Source organism: Theobroma cacao, chromosome 3 (assembly GCF_000208745.1).
Source record: "Theobroma cacao cultivar B97-61/B2 chromosome 3, Criollo_cocoa_genome_V2, whole genome shotgun sequence".
Taxonomy (NCBI): Eukaryota; Viridiplantae; Streptophyta; class Magnoliopsida; order Malvales; family Malvaceae; genus Theobroma; species Theobroma cacao.
The window spans coordinates 29,010,601-29,026,570 of record NC_030852.1 but is presented as its reverse complement, the minus strand read 5'-3'; the positions used below and the strand labels follow the sequence as shown (position 1 = coordinate 29,026,570).

The 15,970-nt window shown below is 32.0% G+C and overlaps 1 protein-coding gene across 1 annotated transcript; it reads left to right on the top strand.

Annotated features, from left to right (window-relative positions):
• LOC18605599 (putative transporter arsB) lies at positions 11,680–14,486 on the top strand. Its single transcript, XM_007038693.2, has 4 exons — positions 11,680–11,887; positions 12,135–13,504; positions 13,656–13,845; positions 14,026–14,486. Exons 2-4 carry the CDS (start codon positions 12,311–12,313, stop codon positions 14,286–14,288), a joined length of 1,647 nt encoding a protein of 548 aa, XP_007038755.2. The 5' UTR covers positions 11,680–11,887; positions 12,135–12,310; the 3' UTR covers positions 14,289–14,486.

The following is a 15,970-nucleotide window of genomic DNA, read 5'->3' as shown; positions in this document are numbered from 1 at the left end:
TTTCATTTGCTAAAGAATATAAACAAGTTACCCGATAACTAAAAACTAATAATTATAGCAGCTTCTATAAATGGATTGTGAGCTGGAGATCAAAGTAAGGGATAGACACATATTGGTGGATCCTTAATAGATACACATTATACATACATACATACAATTATTAGAGTATATTTCATCACATATTTTGGGATTGGCTCTTACAATGATATTAGAGTGTAACCCGCGCGATACGCACGGCAAGATAAGTAATTTTTTAAGTAAATTGAAACTAATATTGGCAGGTCTTGTGTTTAATGGACATGTAAATAGTATCATTTGATAATAATTATATACAAAGCATTTTACTCCAATAGTGTATTTAAGTGAGACATGTTCACTTACAAAAAATTTAACACATGAATGCAAGGCTAGGCAACTATTAAATTTTATGAAATTACTGTTAACATTGGAAAATATATCAGAAATAAACTATTGCATTAATGACAACAGAAATAAAACAGTACTAAACAGAAGTAAAATTTGAATGGTGCATTTTATGCAATGGCTGCCGTCAACAAAAATATGAACAATCAATCCCTAGCAAAAATAGAACTATTCAGATGTATATAATGAATTAAACAAAGAAAATGACAAAAGCCAACCAAAAAAATACAAATCCAACACAAAAAAGAAGAACCCAAGGAGAAGAAAGAACCAACACTAGAGAGCGGAAGACAAAACAACATGCAAAGTAAAAAGACGAGGAAGCAGAACAATTAAGTGAGAGAAGAAAAATTTGGAAGAATAAAAGGAGAAAATACCCAAAAAAGTTGACAAACACTCAAAAACCCCAAAGCACTCCCAACATTTTATTTCAAACCCAAACTCAATATCTAAAACAATCAAAACAATTTGAGTAGTACCAACCATGTCCGAAAACTTCCAAAAGACCAACACAAATTGAATAATACCAATTTTGTTCCCAACAGGTGTCAACACGGGACCTCCCTCGAGATAATTTTTCTATATGTTATGGATGTATAGATTGATTAAATTAATTATGTACGTACTTCTTTTTTATTTTTTAAAAATAAATTTGAAATCTCATGAATTTTGATAACTCTAAAGTCAGAATCATTCAATTAATAAATGTTTCTTTCACTTTATATATATATATATATATATATATATATATATATATATATAATATATAACTAGAGAAAATATTTGAACTTGAGACACCTTAAGCAAAATGTACATGTGATTTAAATATATATTTAATATATAAATAAAAGTTAGGTCTTGACACAAAATATACATTTAAATATTATAAACATATCTCTCTGTATTTAACTTCAGTAAGATAGATTACGTGATACTACATGATAGCTGTATCACTGAAACATCTTTTTTAATAGGCCAAAGTAAAAGGACTATTAGTATAAAGGAATAATTCAACAATAATTGATCACTTCTATTTTATTACTATAATTAATTAATGTCGTCTAAAAACTAAACTCCACAAGTATAATTTATTCCGATCTATAAAATCATTCCTGGACCTCAAAAATAAAAATAAACTCAATTCTTGGCTTTTTCTATTAATCATAGCATGCCATCCACATCAAACACCTTAGAAAAATAATTGAGTAATTCCGCTGTTGTTGAATATGGCCGCTCTTTAGACTTTAGCCCAACATCTTAGAATTTGAAAATGTTAAAAAGTTGTCCTGTCAGGCTGTCTCTGTTCGTCACTGTTTGTTAACTTGTACTGGCTTGACTAATCTAATAACGTGATAAAAGGGTTCGACGCTAAATGGCTCCCCTGGTCTCAAGGGCGGAGGGTAATGTAACAAGTTTTTTTTTTTTTAAATGGATCTCGTATATAAGGTATTTTTGATAATAAATTTTTTTATAATCTTAATTATTTTTAATTAAAAAAAATTAAAATTTAGATAAAATTATCCTTAATGAAACTGACATATTTATTTAGCTTCGCTTCTCAACCTAAAATCTATTAACGGGTCAAGTATATTTAAGTCTACGCCTCAAACTAACTCATATTCTTTGAGCTTTCCTTGTCTGACTATTCATCTCTGGAGTATTTTTTATCAAAAAGCAAATGTTTAAGCATTTTGAGCATTTTGGAGTAGTTTTTAATACACGAAGAAAACCTTTGAACGTTTTGAATATTTTTAAGTATTTTTGAGTGATTTTTGATATATGAAAAAAAAACTTTGGAATATTTTGAACATTTTTTGTCAAGTAGACATATTCGTTAATTATATTATTAAATGAAATATGGTGTATCGTCTGAAGTTGTTGATCTTGTTAAATAGAATTAAATAATTTTTGTGATTTTTGGGCATTACGTGACTAGTTTTTAAGTATTGTGTGACTGGTTGATATGACATTGCGTGACTAGTTGATAGGCATTGCATGACTTATCAGTAAGGCATTACGTGACTTGTTAGTAAGGCATTGCGTGACTTGTTAGTAAGACATCGTGTGACTTAGGCATTGTTTAAAAATCAATCACGCAATATCTAAAAATAAGTTACGCAATACCTAAAACCAATCACGTAATGCTTAAAAACTAGTTACACAATTATTAAGTTACGCAATACCTAAAAACCAATCTCGCAATACTTAAAAACCATTATAATCAATTTCAACTTTTCAACTTTGAGGTTCTATGAATAAACTAATAAACTCAAGAATCTAAAACACATACTTTTTTTTTTGCTAAGCCATGAAATTATGCATTTCATAAAAAATAGGTTACAAAACTCCATAACCCTCCAAAGCAAGACAAAATATATTCCTATTGGGAGGGCCTTGCTCACTCCCTTATATAAAAACAAAATATACCCCATTTACAAAATATTTCTTAAACAATTTTAACTCAAAATCTCATAAAAAAAATCAAAATCCCTAGCAAACATTTTTAACAATCATCTCAATCCCAAACACTATAAAATCGTGAACCACTATAAAACTCATTAAACATACTTTAGCTGTTCCTTCTCCCTGAGCAAAATCGATGTTCATCACCCTTGAGAACCCTAAGATCCACCATCCCAAAAAATAAAACAAAATAAGAAAGAACTTGATGTCATTTCTACGCTTTGGATAGCAAGATAAATAGTATTTGATTAGAGAGAGAAATCGAGATTTTATTTTGAAATTTTTGTCTGGATGGTAGGATAGAGAAAACTGAAACTATTTTAATTTGTTTGAAATTGTTTAAAGGGTATTATTGTCAAGTCATGTAAAAAATTGACTAAAAATAGTTAAAATTATAAAAAGTGATATTTTTGAATTGGGCTTATGAGAAAGGTTATTTCTCACAATTTCCTCTAATGTAACAATGGGGGGCCATGAATTTTTAAAAAAATTTATTATATACATTAATGATTTTTACAAAATTTTTAAAATTTTTTAGTGATTCCTTTCAAAATTTATGAAATTATTTATTGGCTATACATTTTTAATAATTTTTTCAAAATAATTTTTTGTTTTAATATTAATATAAATAAATAATAATAAAATAACTTTATAATAACTTTATTCGAATTTTCTCACACCTCTTTCTCTTTCTTTCTTGTCCTTTTTTGTTTTTTTTTTATTTTTATTTTAATCTTTTCTCTGTACCTCACCACTACAATGCATTTCATTGCTCAAAATAAATTGATGAGCTTATGAGCTTGGACAAAAAATTACAAAAACCAGTCACCATCATTGTGTAAAATTAAAAGGAAATAAAGTTTTTTATTTTTATTTTTTTATTTATATATTTAACCATTGTGTAAAATCTGTTGAAATATTGGCAGATAGTCAATTATCCTTGTAATTATTCTTGTGGTTCTTTCCCATTCTAAAGAGAACTTAGCTGTACATTAGGTGTTGACAGACTCATTATGAGAAAAGCTTGATTATAGGAATAGAGAAGAACTTGATTGTAGGAACAATAGCTTGATTATAGGATCTATACCTTTGACTCATGTCTATATATGGACTGTACAGATTCATTGAGTAATAACACCACAAATATTCTTCTCATACTCTGATTTTTCAACTTGGTATAAGAGCTTGCTCACACCACCATGAGCAAATCCTCTCCTATTATTGTTCAATTCGAAAGTTCATCTTTCAACGTAGGAATTGTACTCAATGAGACAAATTGTGATGTGTGGTCTCAAATCACGAAAATGCATATTGCTGAGAAGGAGAAACTCTTCTTTATTCGTGGATACCCAAAACTACCTATCGAAAAGGATGATGGATATGAAAAGTGGTATCGAAAATGTTGATGTCTATGTCTCCATAAATTATGAAGCGATATATTCGCTTACCCACTACTGGTGATATTTGGAAAGCCATTTTCAAAGCTTTTCATGATAGAGCAGATGAGTTACAAGTTTTCGCTTTAAATTAGAAAGCTTTTTTTGTCAAACAAAATGGTAGAGCACTATCTGTGTATTATGGAAAAGTAACCGAAATCTTTAGTCAGTTGGATCATTGTGATAAGGTGATTATGGAGAGTGAGAAATATGTTTAATCTTACCAAAAATCAGTTCAGCAACAAAAGGTGCACATTTTTCTTGTAGGATTAGATGGTGAATTTGAACAAATTCGTGGTGAAATTTTGAGAAAGGAACCTATTCTTGAATTAGAAGAATGTTATGCATTGGTTCGCCATGAATCTGTTCGACGCACAACGATGAATGGAGACTTTGAAAAATTTGAAGCTTCAGCCATGGTGGCTCGAATCGACCTCCTTAAAACCAGCAAAATCAAACAAAGCCTAGCTATCATAAGGCCACTAATGGTGCCAACAAATCCACCTACAAATGCACCCATTGTGATCAAACTGGTCATACTAAAAGTAGATGCTTTGAAATAGTGGGGTATCCTGAATGGTGGGATCATAGCCGTGATTTACGAAAAAGGAATTCCAAGAAGATCTCTATTGCTGCAATGGTTGAAACAAAGGCAGAGGATGAGGTTGATGAAAAAGCCTCGGCATTGGCAACACTCACAAGTAATGGTGGTAAGGTCTTAAATATGTTTACACTGTTGGAGTAAGATCTTGTGGATTAATGTGATTGTGTAAAGCATGGATTTCAAAAATTTCTTTAACAAAAGAAGCAAGCAATCTAATTATACAAGCGGAAACACACATTATTATTATTGTAAGTAATATAATCACATAAAAAAATAAAATAAGAATCTATTAAGTAAGAAAACCATACCTTTATTTTGAGATTCTTATTTTTTGATAACACCACACCAATGAATGATTTCTCAACCAAATAAGTTTACCACTTATTCTTCAAGAATACTTTCAACTTGAACCTTGAGTGGACAAGGTGTGGAATGCAAAGCTATAAGATGGCAACTAAGTTTATTCTCTTTTTTTAAAAAAAGCTTGGAGGAGGAGAAGAGAAGAGATGGTTGAAACTTTTTAAGGAAAAGTACGTTCTATTATTTTCTTCCAATCTCTTTTCTTTTTATTAAAACTCATGCTTCAAAGGTTTAATCAAAATAAAACACCTTTTAATCAATATTGACCATCCATTCAAAGTTATGGAAGCATCAAACATGCTCCATAATTATCAAAATAAAAATTAAAAAATAAATAATTTAATTCTTTAATTATCATTTAGAATTCTTGATAAAATAAATATCCTTATTGAATAATAACTCTTATTTTATTATTATCCATCTTTATTTAAAAAAAATTAATAATAAATAAAAGAGTAATAGTCAAACATAAAGTCTCTTTTTTATCAACATGGATGTCTAGATTCATTTTGTAAAAATTCTCCTAAAATTATCTTAATTTAAGACAACTCTTGTCTATAATTAAGACAAAAAATATTTTATCTTGTCTAAATTGAGAAAAATATGTTTTCTTGACTAAATTAAGACAAAAATTTTTTTTCTTGTCTTAAATTAAGGCAAACATATTTTTTTGTCTAAATTAAGACCAAACATGTTTTCTTGTCTAAATTAAGACAAACATGTCAAAGCTGTCAATTTTGTATATAATTTAATCAAACAAATTAAAACATACATTCCAACTTAAATAAGTTGAATTTTACGAAGCTAAGTGGAGAATCTATTTGGACATAGATATTCCAAGCTCCAATAAATTTAGAATTATTCTTAATCTCATTAAAAATAATTCAAGCTTATTAACCATGAAATCACTCCACTATAGAGTCATGGTTACACTATTGGATTAACTATTATTACAAGAAATAATTCAATATTTGATATTAATTATTAGTTATCCAATTACAAGCCTTATATTGTGAACCCTCATAACCATCCAATGACAAAAGGTGAAATTATCGTTTTACCATTTATGTCAATTTTGTCCCATAGTCTCAAATTTCATCCAATTAGTGATTGAATACTCTAGATCTAATCTTTTGAGTATCCAGATGTGATGAGTAGTTAATTCATCAATCCACTAGGCTCAGATTAATCACCAATCTTCTTGAAATCACTAGAAGTGATGTTAATGCTATGAACTCCATTATCTGAATATATGTTCCCAAATGTTCATCTCAATTCTAATCCAAAATACGGAGTCTAGATCAACGCTTTATGATGATCATGCTCATGGTAAATCAAATATTATAAGGAGATTAAACACGAGTCCACTATCTATCAGGATTTCGGTTCTACTATAGGCAAATGCATAAGTGTGAGATCAAGATTTAGGTAACGGTAAAACTTAAATTTGATTCCCACATGATTCCAGTTCATGTTATAGTATCATTACTCGAAGTCAACCATTTTGATGATTTGAGATTCATCATTCCCTTGAAATGAATCACATTCGTTTTGTTGGAAGTAATATAGACACTACAGCCTTAACATAATAAAGTGACCAGCTTTATTACATGGCTATGAACAATTTTTAGATTCAATTAAAATACATGTCTCTTATGTATGACTCTTCATACAAATGTATTTTAATATCTCAATAAAATCTTGGTACCTTAATAACTAGATAATGAATGCTTACTAAAACAAACTCTTCATCTTATTATCAAAATGTACTTTCATTACAAATAAATTCAATGAATTTATACATGATAATATACTTGCTTTCCAAGGGACCATATTCTCAAAATTCCCAACATACACTTGTTTCTAATAGTACATGGATAATTGATTCTAGTGCTATAGATCATATGACATTTGATTCTAGATAAGTCTGAACTTTCAAACCATTGTCACAAATATCTATTTCCACGGCCAATGGTTCTTTTAACCCGGTTATTAAGGAAAGATCTTTGTCCTTCACTAATACTTTGAATTTAGATTCTGTTTTAGTTGTTCCATCCTTGGACTATAATTTTTTGTCCGTTTCCCAAATAACTACTTCCTTATTTGTGTTGTAATTTTTTGGCCTGATTTTTGTGTGTTTAAGGACATCCAAATGAGGCAGACGATTGGTTGTGGTGTTAAGCGAGGGAAGTTGTATTACTTGGACTTGGTGTCAAAGAGTTTGGACAAGTTAGGTCAAGCTTTGAAGGTGGATGGCCATGAAGAAGAGAAGAAAAAATATGCCACCAGGTTATGGCATCGACGTTTAGGGCTTACTTTTTTTGGTTATCTCAAGAAGTTATTTCCTTGTTTATTTGCAAAATTTGATGTTGCTAGTTTCAAGTGTGACGTTTGTGAACTTGCAAAGAGCCATCGTGCTTCGTTTCCATTAACTTTGAATTAAAATCCAGTTCCTTTTATGGTCATACATTATGATGTTTGGGGTCCATCTAAAATCACTACCTTGGGTGGATCACGTTGGTTTGTTATTTTTATTGACGATTGTTCCAGAATGACCTGGGTGTGCTTCATGAAGTCCAAAGGCGAAGTGAATTTGTTATTTCAAAAATTTCATAGAATGGTTTGTACTCAGTACAATGCACATGTTCAGGTTCTTCATAGTGACAATGAAGAAAAATATTAGAGTACTAAATTGGGGCAATATTTGGAAGCACATGGAATTATTTATCAAACTACTTGTACTGATATACCATCGTAAAATAGGGTAGTTGAGCGAAAAAATCGTTACTTATTGGAGGCTGTTCATTTTTCATTGATAGAAGCTCATATGCCATTATCTTATTGGGGTGAAGCACTAATTTCTGCAACATATTTGATCAATCGAGTACTCTCAAGCACTATTGATTTGCAGACACCATCGCAAGCTCTTACTAAAGCAATAATTGCCCCAACTGTCCCAAACTTACCTTCATATGTATTTGGTTATGTAGCATTTGTACACCTTCATAAGTATCAATGCAACAAGTTGGCACCTCGAGCATTTTGATGAGTTTTTCTACAGTACGCTACTCATCAAAAGGGGTACCGATGCTATCATCCTCCCACACAACGAATGTTTATTACTTTGGATGTAGTTTTTCATGAAAACTCAATGTATTTTTCATCTGGGTCTAAACATCAAGGGGAGTACCAAGAGGAAGTTCAGACTCTAGACTATGAAGTTCACTTTTCTAAAGAAAGGGAACTCCCTGAACATGGTAACCAGAATGTAGGTAACTTGGACTTAAGTGGTATAAATGTGGACCAAAGTGGTGACACACACCTAGAAACTGAAGTTGTGGTTTCATCTCCATCCAAGTTCCTTGCACCATAAGAAACTGATACACTAAACCAATCGCCTGCTGAAGATGTTTCTGATTTATTGTCTGAACCATTTAGGAAATAGCTACCACAACATCACATTAGAGGTATTCCTAAACCCACATATGAACCTGATCTTTCTAGTAAAATTAAATATCGTATGAGTCATCATGTGTCTAACTACCGTTTGTCAGAACCTAATCAATCCTTTGTGAATCAATTATCTATTGTATTTATTCCTACAATGTGCAAGAAGCCTTAATTGACCCAAGGTGGAGAGCTGCGATGAATGAGGAAATGAAATCCTTACAAAAAAAAATAAAACTTGGGAACTTGTTAATTGTCCACTAGGAAAGAAAACAATTGGATGTCGTTGGGTTTTTACTGTGAAGTACAAAGCAAATGGTACAATTGAATGCTTTAAAGCGAGATTGGTTGCAAAAGGGTACGCTTAAACCTATGGAATTGATTATATAGATACCTTTGCACCTGTAGCTAAACTCAACACAGTTCGAGTCTTGTTGTCTCTAGCTGCAAACTTGGATTGACCATTACAACAATTTAATGTGAAAAATGCCTTTTTACACCGCGAGTTGTCCGAAGACGTCTACATGGATCTCCCACCAAGATGCATGATGCCAAAAAAATATAGTCAGAAGGTATGTAGATTAAAGAAATCACTATATGGGTTGAAACAATCTCCAAGAGCATGGTTTGGGAGGTTCATAAAGTTTATGCTAGCTTTTGGCTACCATCAGAGTAATTCATATCACACTTTATTCCTAAAGAAACAGCAAGATAAAATCACCACACTTATTGTGTATGTAGATGACATGGTGATCATAGGAAATGATCTTGAGGAAAGGAAGAAACTACAGAGTTACTTGTCCAAAGAATTCAAAATGAAAGACCTCAGTCCCTTAAAATTTTTTCTGGAAATCGAAGTGTCCTGATGTGATAAAGGGATCTTCCTTTCTCAAAGAAAATATGCCTTAAACTTGTTACAAGAAACTGGTATGTTAGTATGTCAATCGGCTAATACATTAATAGAATAAGGGTTAAAATTACGTGTGTAGTCTAATCAAGTACCAGTTGATAAATGGAGATACTAGAGACTTGTAGGAAGATTGATGTACTTAGCACATACAAGATTGGACCTTGCTTATGATTTGAGTATTGTCAACCAATTTATGCATAATTTGGGAGAGCAACATATGAATGCTGTTATGCACATTTTGAGGTATCTATAGTCTGCTCCTGGAAAGGGAATTTTGTTTACTAAAAACATGGATTATTAGAGCATGGAAGCATATACTGATGTTGAAAGCATGGAAGCAGTAGATGATAGGCGATCCATTTTTGGATATTTCGCCTTTGTAGGTGGTAACCTAGTAAAAGTAAAAAATAGAATGTTGTTGGACGCTCTAGTGCAGAGGCTGAATTTAGAGCTATGGCACTTGAAGGATAAGGTTTCTCTTAAAGGATTTGGGCTATCCACCTAGACAACCAATCAAACTATATTGTGACAATAAAACAGCTTGTGATATTGCCCAGAATCCGGTTCAACATGATCGTACAAAACATGTGAAAGTTGACAAAATTTTCATCAAGGAGAAGTTGGATGAGCTAATTGTGGAATTGCCTAAAATTCGATCAAAGGACCAGCTGGTCGATATCCTCACCAAAGCAGTTTCAAGTCGAGTGTTCTCAAAGTTTTTGGACAAGTTAGGCATGTGTGACATATATGCACCAACTTGAAGGGGACTGTTGAAATATTGGTAAATAGTCAACTATCCTTGTAATTGTTCTTGTAATTTTTTCCTATTCTAGAGATAACTTAGCTGGACATTAGGTGTTGACAGACTCATTATGAGAAAAGCTTGATTATAGGAATAGAGAAGAATTTGATTGTAGGAACAATAGCTTGATTATAAGATCTATATCTTTGACTCATATCTATATATGGACTGTACAGATTCATCGAGTAATAACATCACAAATATTCTTCTCATACTCTGATTTTTCAACTAAATTTTGTATATTGTATTTAACTATTTATATTTTATACATTATAGTTTTATATTTAGTATTCTAAATTTAAATAGAAATAAAATAATAATTTTAGATATTGACTACCCATTGATTAGGATCTGATCTTAGGTTTTTTTTATGTCAATGGTGTGATGTGCTTGTTCTTTTTTCTGTTGTTGGGTGTTTTTATTTTTTTTTGAGCAACCATCAAGTTTTTAAAGTGGTTTTTCTATGTAATTGTATAAGATTTCAAATAGTTTATCAGTCTTTGATCAAGCAAAAGTTTAATAAAAACACTTTCCAAAAAAAAAATTTTAATTTGATTAAAATACGAGTAAGTTCTAAATAATTTTTTTACATTTGAACTATCAAATATCAATACTTCAAATCATGAAAAAAGTAATATGAATCAAAACGTCTTAAGTTTAATTTTAAAAAAATAGATACTTTTCAAGTAAAATTCGATACTTATAAAATTATTTTTATTTTTTAATTTATATATTATATAAAATTATTTTTATTATAAATTTTTTACTTATTTTTAAATTTAATGTATTTATTTTAAAAAATTTTAATTTTTATACTTTTTCATCTTTGACCTCTCAATAAAAGTTGTTGGCCTCCAACTCTTGATGCCAACTAGTTGCTACTTGGGTAGGTTGCAGCTTACAACTCGAACTGGAAATCCAGTAAAAGAATTTGGGCGACCGAGTGGGTTTGAATTTAACCAACTTTTACGCACTAAATAGATATAATACAAAATGGATTGTTATCAGTAATATGTTTTTTTTTTCCTTTCATTTGTATGATACTAGTGAATTATTATAATTAATTAATTTCATAATATGTTAGTGCTATTGCAGGGATGGTTAAGGGGGTAACTTTCTAAAAGATTGAACGACAAAGAAAGAAAATAATAGATAATAAAATTTAACTTTCTAAAATATTGAAGGACAAAGAAAGAAATAAAAGACTGAATGAACGCGATTGACTGAGTGGACGTGAAAATTATACGAGACAAGATAAGACAGGATTTCTTTCATTGTTCTAAAACGGAAGCTCCAGCTCGTGACACCGAACTTGTGATCCACATTTCTCCTTCAGACATCTAGAAAGAAGTGCTTCCCAAACCCATCTAATGCAAAACCTGGTTTGATGGGATGCCGTTGACTGCACATGCAAAGATCGCCCTGTTCAATTTTTCATTACTGTGAGTATAAACCTTTTCTTCAGTGCTTTGTATGAACATACTTTGCATCTGAATACTTTGAATTCAATAGAGGTTGTGGATTAGAAGTTCACTAAATGGCCATGACTTGGCGACAAAGGAGATAGTTGAATCGTGGACTCTGTTACATCTTTCCAAAAGTTTTTGGGTGCTTGCTGTTTTGAGTTATTGTTTTTGAGTTTACGGAGTTTTCTGACTTCTTTTGAAATTTGACTTGAATTTATGACAGTATCTCGAGGACAAAAATCTTTTACTTCGAAAACAATGTTCTGTTGGATCATACTGCTAAGCTGCTCTGCGCATTTGTTTTGGGCGTGAAACTGATGGCATGAACTGGACTGCTTGTACTGGATAAGATTTTTTCGAAGGTTTGGAATTCTTTAGGTTTTTAATTGATCAGAAACAATGGCCATGGCTTCTTCTGTTAAAGTGGTTCTAGGCTCAATTGCGTTTGCAATCTTCTGGGTATTGGCAGTTTTCCCTGCTGTCCCCTTTCTACCAGTTGGGAGGACTGCAGGGTCCTTACTAGGGGCCATGCTTATGGTTTTGTTCAGAGTCATAACCCCAGATCAAGCATATGATGCAATTGATCTCCCAATCCTTGGCCTTTTATTTGGTACTATGGTTGTCAGTGTCTATCTTGAAAGAGCAGACATGTTTAAATATCTAGGTAAGTTGCTTGCATGGAAGAGTAAAGGTGCTAAGGACTTAATTTGCAGAATCTGCCTGATTTCTGCCATTTCAAGTGCTCTTTTCACCAATGATACCTCATGTGTGGTTTTGACTGAATTTGTGTTAAAAATTGCAAGACAACATAATCTACCCCCTCATCCATTCCTGCTTGCTCTTGCCTCAAGTGCCAATATAGGGTCTTCAGCAACTCCAATTGGGAATCCTCAAAACCTTGTTATAGCAGTTCAGAGTAAAATTTCTTTTGGGGATTTTGTTATTGGAATTCTACCTGCAATGCTGGTAGGAGTCTTAGTGAATGCTTTACTTCTCCTGTGCATGTATTGGAGGTTGTTATCTGTTCAGAAGGATGAAGAAGATCCAAGTGGGGCGGCTGTAGCTGAAGAGGATGTGAGTTCTCATCGGTTTTCACCAGCAACCATGTCACATTTTTCTTCATTGAACCCTCAAGAATGGAACTCAACATTGGACTCTAAGAATGTGATGAGGTCTCCCAACGCAAATGGTAGCACAGCTCATGTTGAGACCCTTAGAAACCGAGGAAATTCAGCTGATCAGAATGAAATCCAGAGGGTACCTAGTGGTTCAATTGATTCTGCAAGGAATTCAAATGCATCAAAGGAGGCCACAACGGATGACCACTCCCATGGGAAGGAGGAACCTGTGGCTTTAAAGATTATTGCATTGACGGATAGCTTGCAAGACGTATGTTCTGTGCAATCTTCAGAAGAAAAGGAAAACTTACCCAGAAGGTGGAAAAGGAGGTTTTGGAAATTCAGTGTTTACTTTGTTACCATGGGGATGCTGATTTCTCTGCTTATGGGCCTTAATATGTCCTGGACTGCAATTACCGCTGCTCTTGCTCTTATAGTTCTTGACTTTCAGGATGCTCGGCCTTGCCTAGAAAAGGTTTTTAAACAATAAAATCAGATTGGAAATAGAAAAAAAAAAAGAGAAAAAGAAAAGCATTATTAGTTTCATAAGAACTTAAATGTTTTACTTGTTATTTTTTTGGCCAGATATAGTTAATTAATTAAGCTCAATTATTTTCTGTGACCAGGTGTCCTATTCGCTTTTAATTTTCTTCTGCGGAATGTTTATCACAGTCGATGGCTTCAACCAAAGTGGAATCCCATGCACTCTTTGGGACTTGATGGAACCCTATGCAAAGATCAATCATGTTTCAGGGATAGCAATTCTAGCCATTGTCATACTTGGCCTCTCCAATTTGGCCTCAAATGTACCGACCGGTATGCTGATGTTTCTTTCCTATGAATATATATCTGATAACACTGGCAACTTTAAAGTACAGATCTTTGTTTCTTCATTTCTTTTCTCCTGAAATAGTAATCAGTTTTGCAACCACCTTTTATGTGCCAGGTCACATTACTTTCTAGTTGCTTAACACCAACATGTTTGATACTTTTCAGTTCTGTTGCTTGGAGGGCGAGTGGCAGCATCAGCTGCTGCAATTTCTGCATCTGATGAGAAGAAAGCATGGCTTATGTTAGCCTGGGTCAGCACTGTGGCTGGGAACCTTTCACTACTGGGATCAGCTGCTAACTTGATAGTGTGTGAGCAAGCTCGTCGTGCTCCACAGCTTGGATACACTTTGTCCTTCTGGAAACACCTTAAATTTGGAGTTCCCTCAACGCTTATAGTTACTGCTATCGGTTTGACACTCTTTAGATGATTAAATAAATGTCCTAAAAAGGAGGCTTATAAGAAAAAACACAAAGAAAAGAATACATGGCACTCATCTTATAGAGAAGATCGAGATTTGCGAGGTTTCCCCAATTAGGCATGGCAGCAAATGTTTGTTTCAAAGCGACTGGTTTTGGTTTATGTTAAATGAAATAATGCTATTAGTCTTGAACTGTTGCATTTGTCATGGCTTTCTTCTAGCCAAAAAGAAAAAAAAAGTCACTATGTTCTCCAATGAAAATTTTATTATATAGAGTTATTTTATCATATTTTAAGTGATAAAATAACTAAATCTTTGTGTTTAAGTAAAATTGTAAGTTGTTTTTTTTTTTTTTTCGTTAATTAGTTAACTTATGATTGAGTTAATTTACTTCAAGTTATTTTAATTTATTTGTATGATAAAAATGTCTATTTTTAACTATGATTGATTTAGTTTTTATGTTTTTAAGATCTTCAAAAGAGAATGCGTCAAGTGACAAAAAATTATACAAATTAATCAGGTGTAGATTTCACTTAATATGTTATGGTATTTTAAACATAATTCAAGTTATAGAAGTCCAATTAACGTGATTTTTAGACCATTAGAAAGCTAAGAGGAATAACTACAATTTTTATTTTTATCACTTCATCCATTTTTTATCAGAACATAATCAAAATTGCATTAAAACTAGCTTGACCACAGTAGTTTTGCTCCAAGCAACTTGAAAGAACAAAGCATGGAAACAGCAAGTACAGCACTGTCCTAGCCAACTAGCAAGCTCCCAAGCCAAAAGCTTGGGCGCTGCAGTGTCGTGCTTCCAACGTTGCAATGCCGACGCGCAAGTTGATAAATTTTTACACTCTTTGATCTTTTAAATCGAAAGGTTACATGGAGTGGTGAAAATAGGCCTTTTTAAAATTGAAAAGAGGGACTTTTCAAGTTTTTTTGGGAGCTAGAAAAGAGAGGCAACTTTCTAAAAAACAGAGGAAGGAGAGGATTCAAGGATTTTTGGGGGAGCTTCAATCATCTACATCAGCTCATTTTTCTCTCACTAGTTCTATCTCTCTCTACTTTTTATTGCAAAATGAATATTTTTTAAAAAATATTAGATTTTGTATTAAATATGTTGAATTGAATTTCTATTCCTAAGATTGTGGTTAATCTCTACTTATAGTTTGGATATTTTAATTTTCTTTTACTTAATATTAATGGGTAATCTGTTGTTTATTTCAAATCGATGTTTATTGCTTCTAATTGTTTGATCAATAATTAAATTAAGTTGGATTTCTAAATACAACTTGACATAGGAAATTTAGAATACATCAAGGATTTGAATAACATGTGTTTACTTTGCTTAGAGTATGGGTGATTTGATTAATATTTAGGATAAAAATATACCTAAATACCATGTGCAACTAAGATTAAGGTATAAACTTAGTGAACTTACCTTAATTAATTTACATAGACATGAAAAATTAGTTAAGATAGGTTTGTTTATAATATCTCAACAGAGAATTGTAGATAAATTTATATTCTAGGTTAGCAACCAACTCATTAATATAAGTATAATGAGTGAAATTAAATCCAAGTGAAAAGTAGAGTACCACAGTCTAGGTTCTACTTTATTGAACTTCTAGAAATTTCTTAACGTTAATTCATTAGTTTAGCTTTGTTACTTTAATTTCAATTTT

What these genes read in the sequence shown, in the direction of transcription:
- LOC18605599 (XM_007038693.2), top strand. Translation starts at nt 12,311, where the DNA reads ATGGCCATGGCTTCTTCTGTTAAAGTGGTTCTAGGCTCAATTGCGTTT. An exon ending in CTCGGCCTTGCCTAGAAAAG is followed by an intron (nt 13,505 to 13,655) that starts GTTTTTAAACAA and finishes TTCTGTGACCAG; the next exon opens with GTGTCCTATTCGCTTTTAAT. An exon ending in GGCCTCAAATGTACCGACCG is followed by an intron (nt 13,846 to 14,025) that starts GTATGCTGATGT and finishes GATACTTTTCAG; the next exon opens with TTCTGTTGCTTGGAGGGCGA.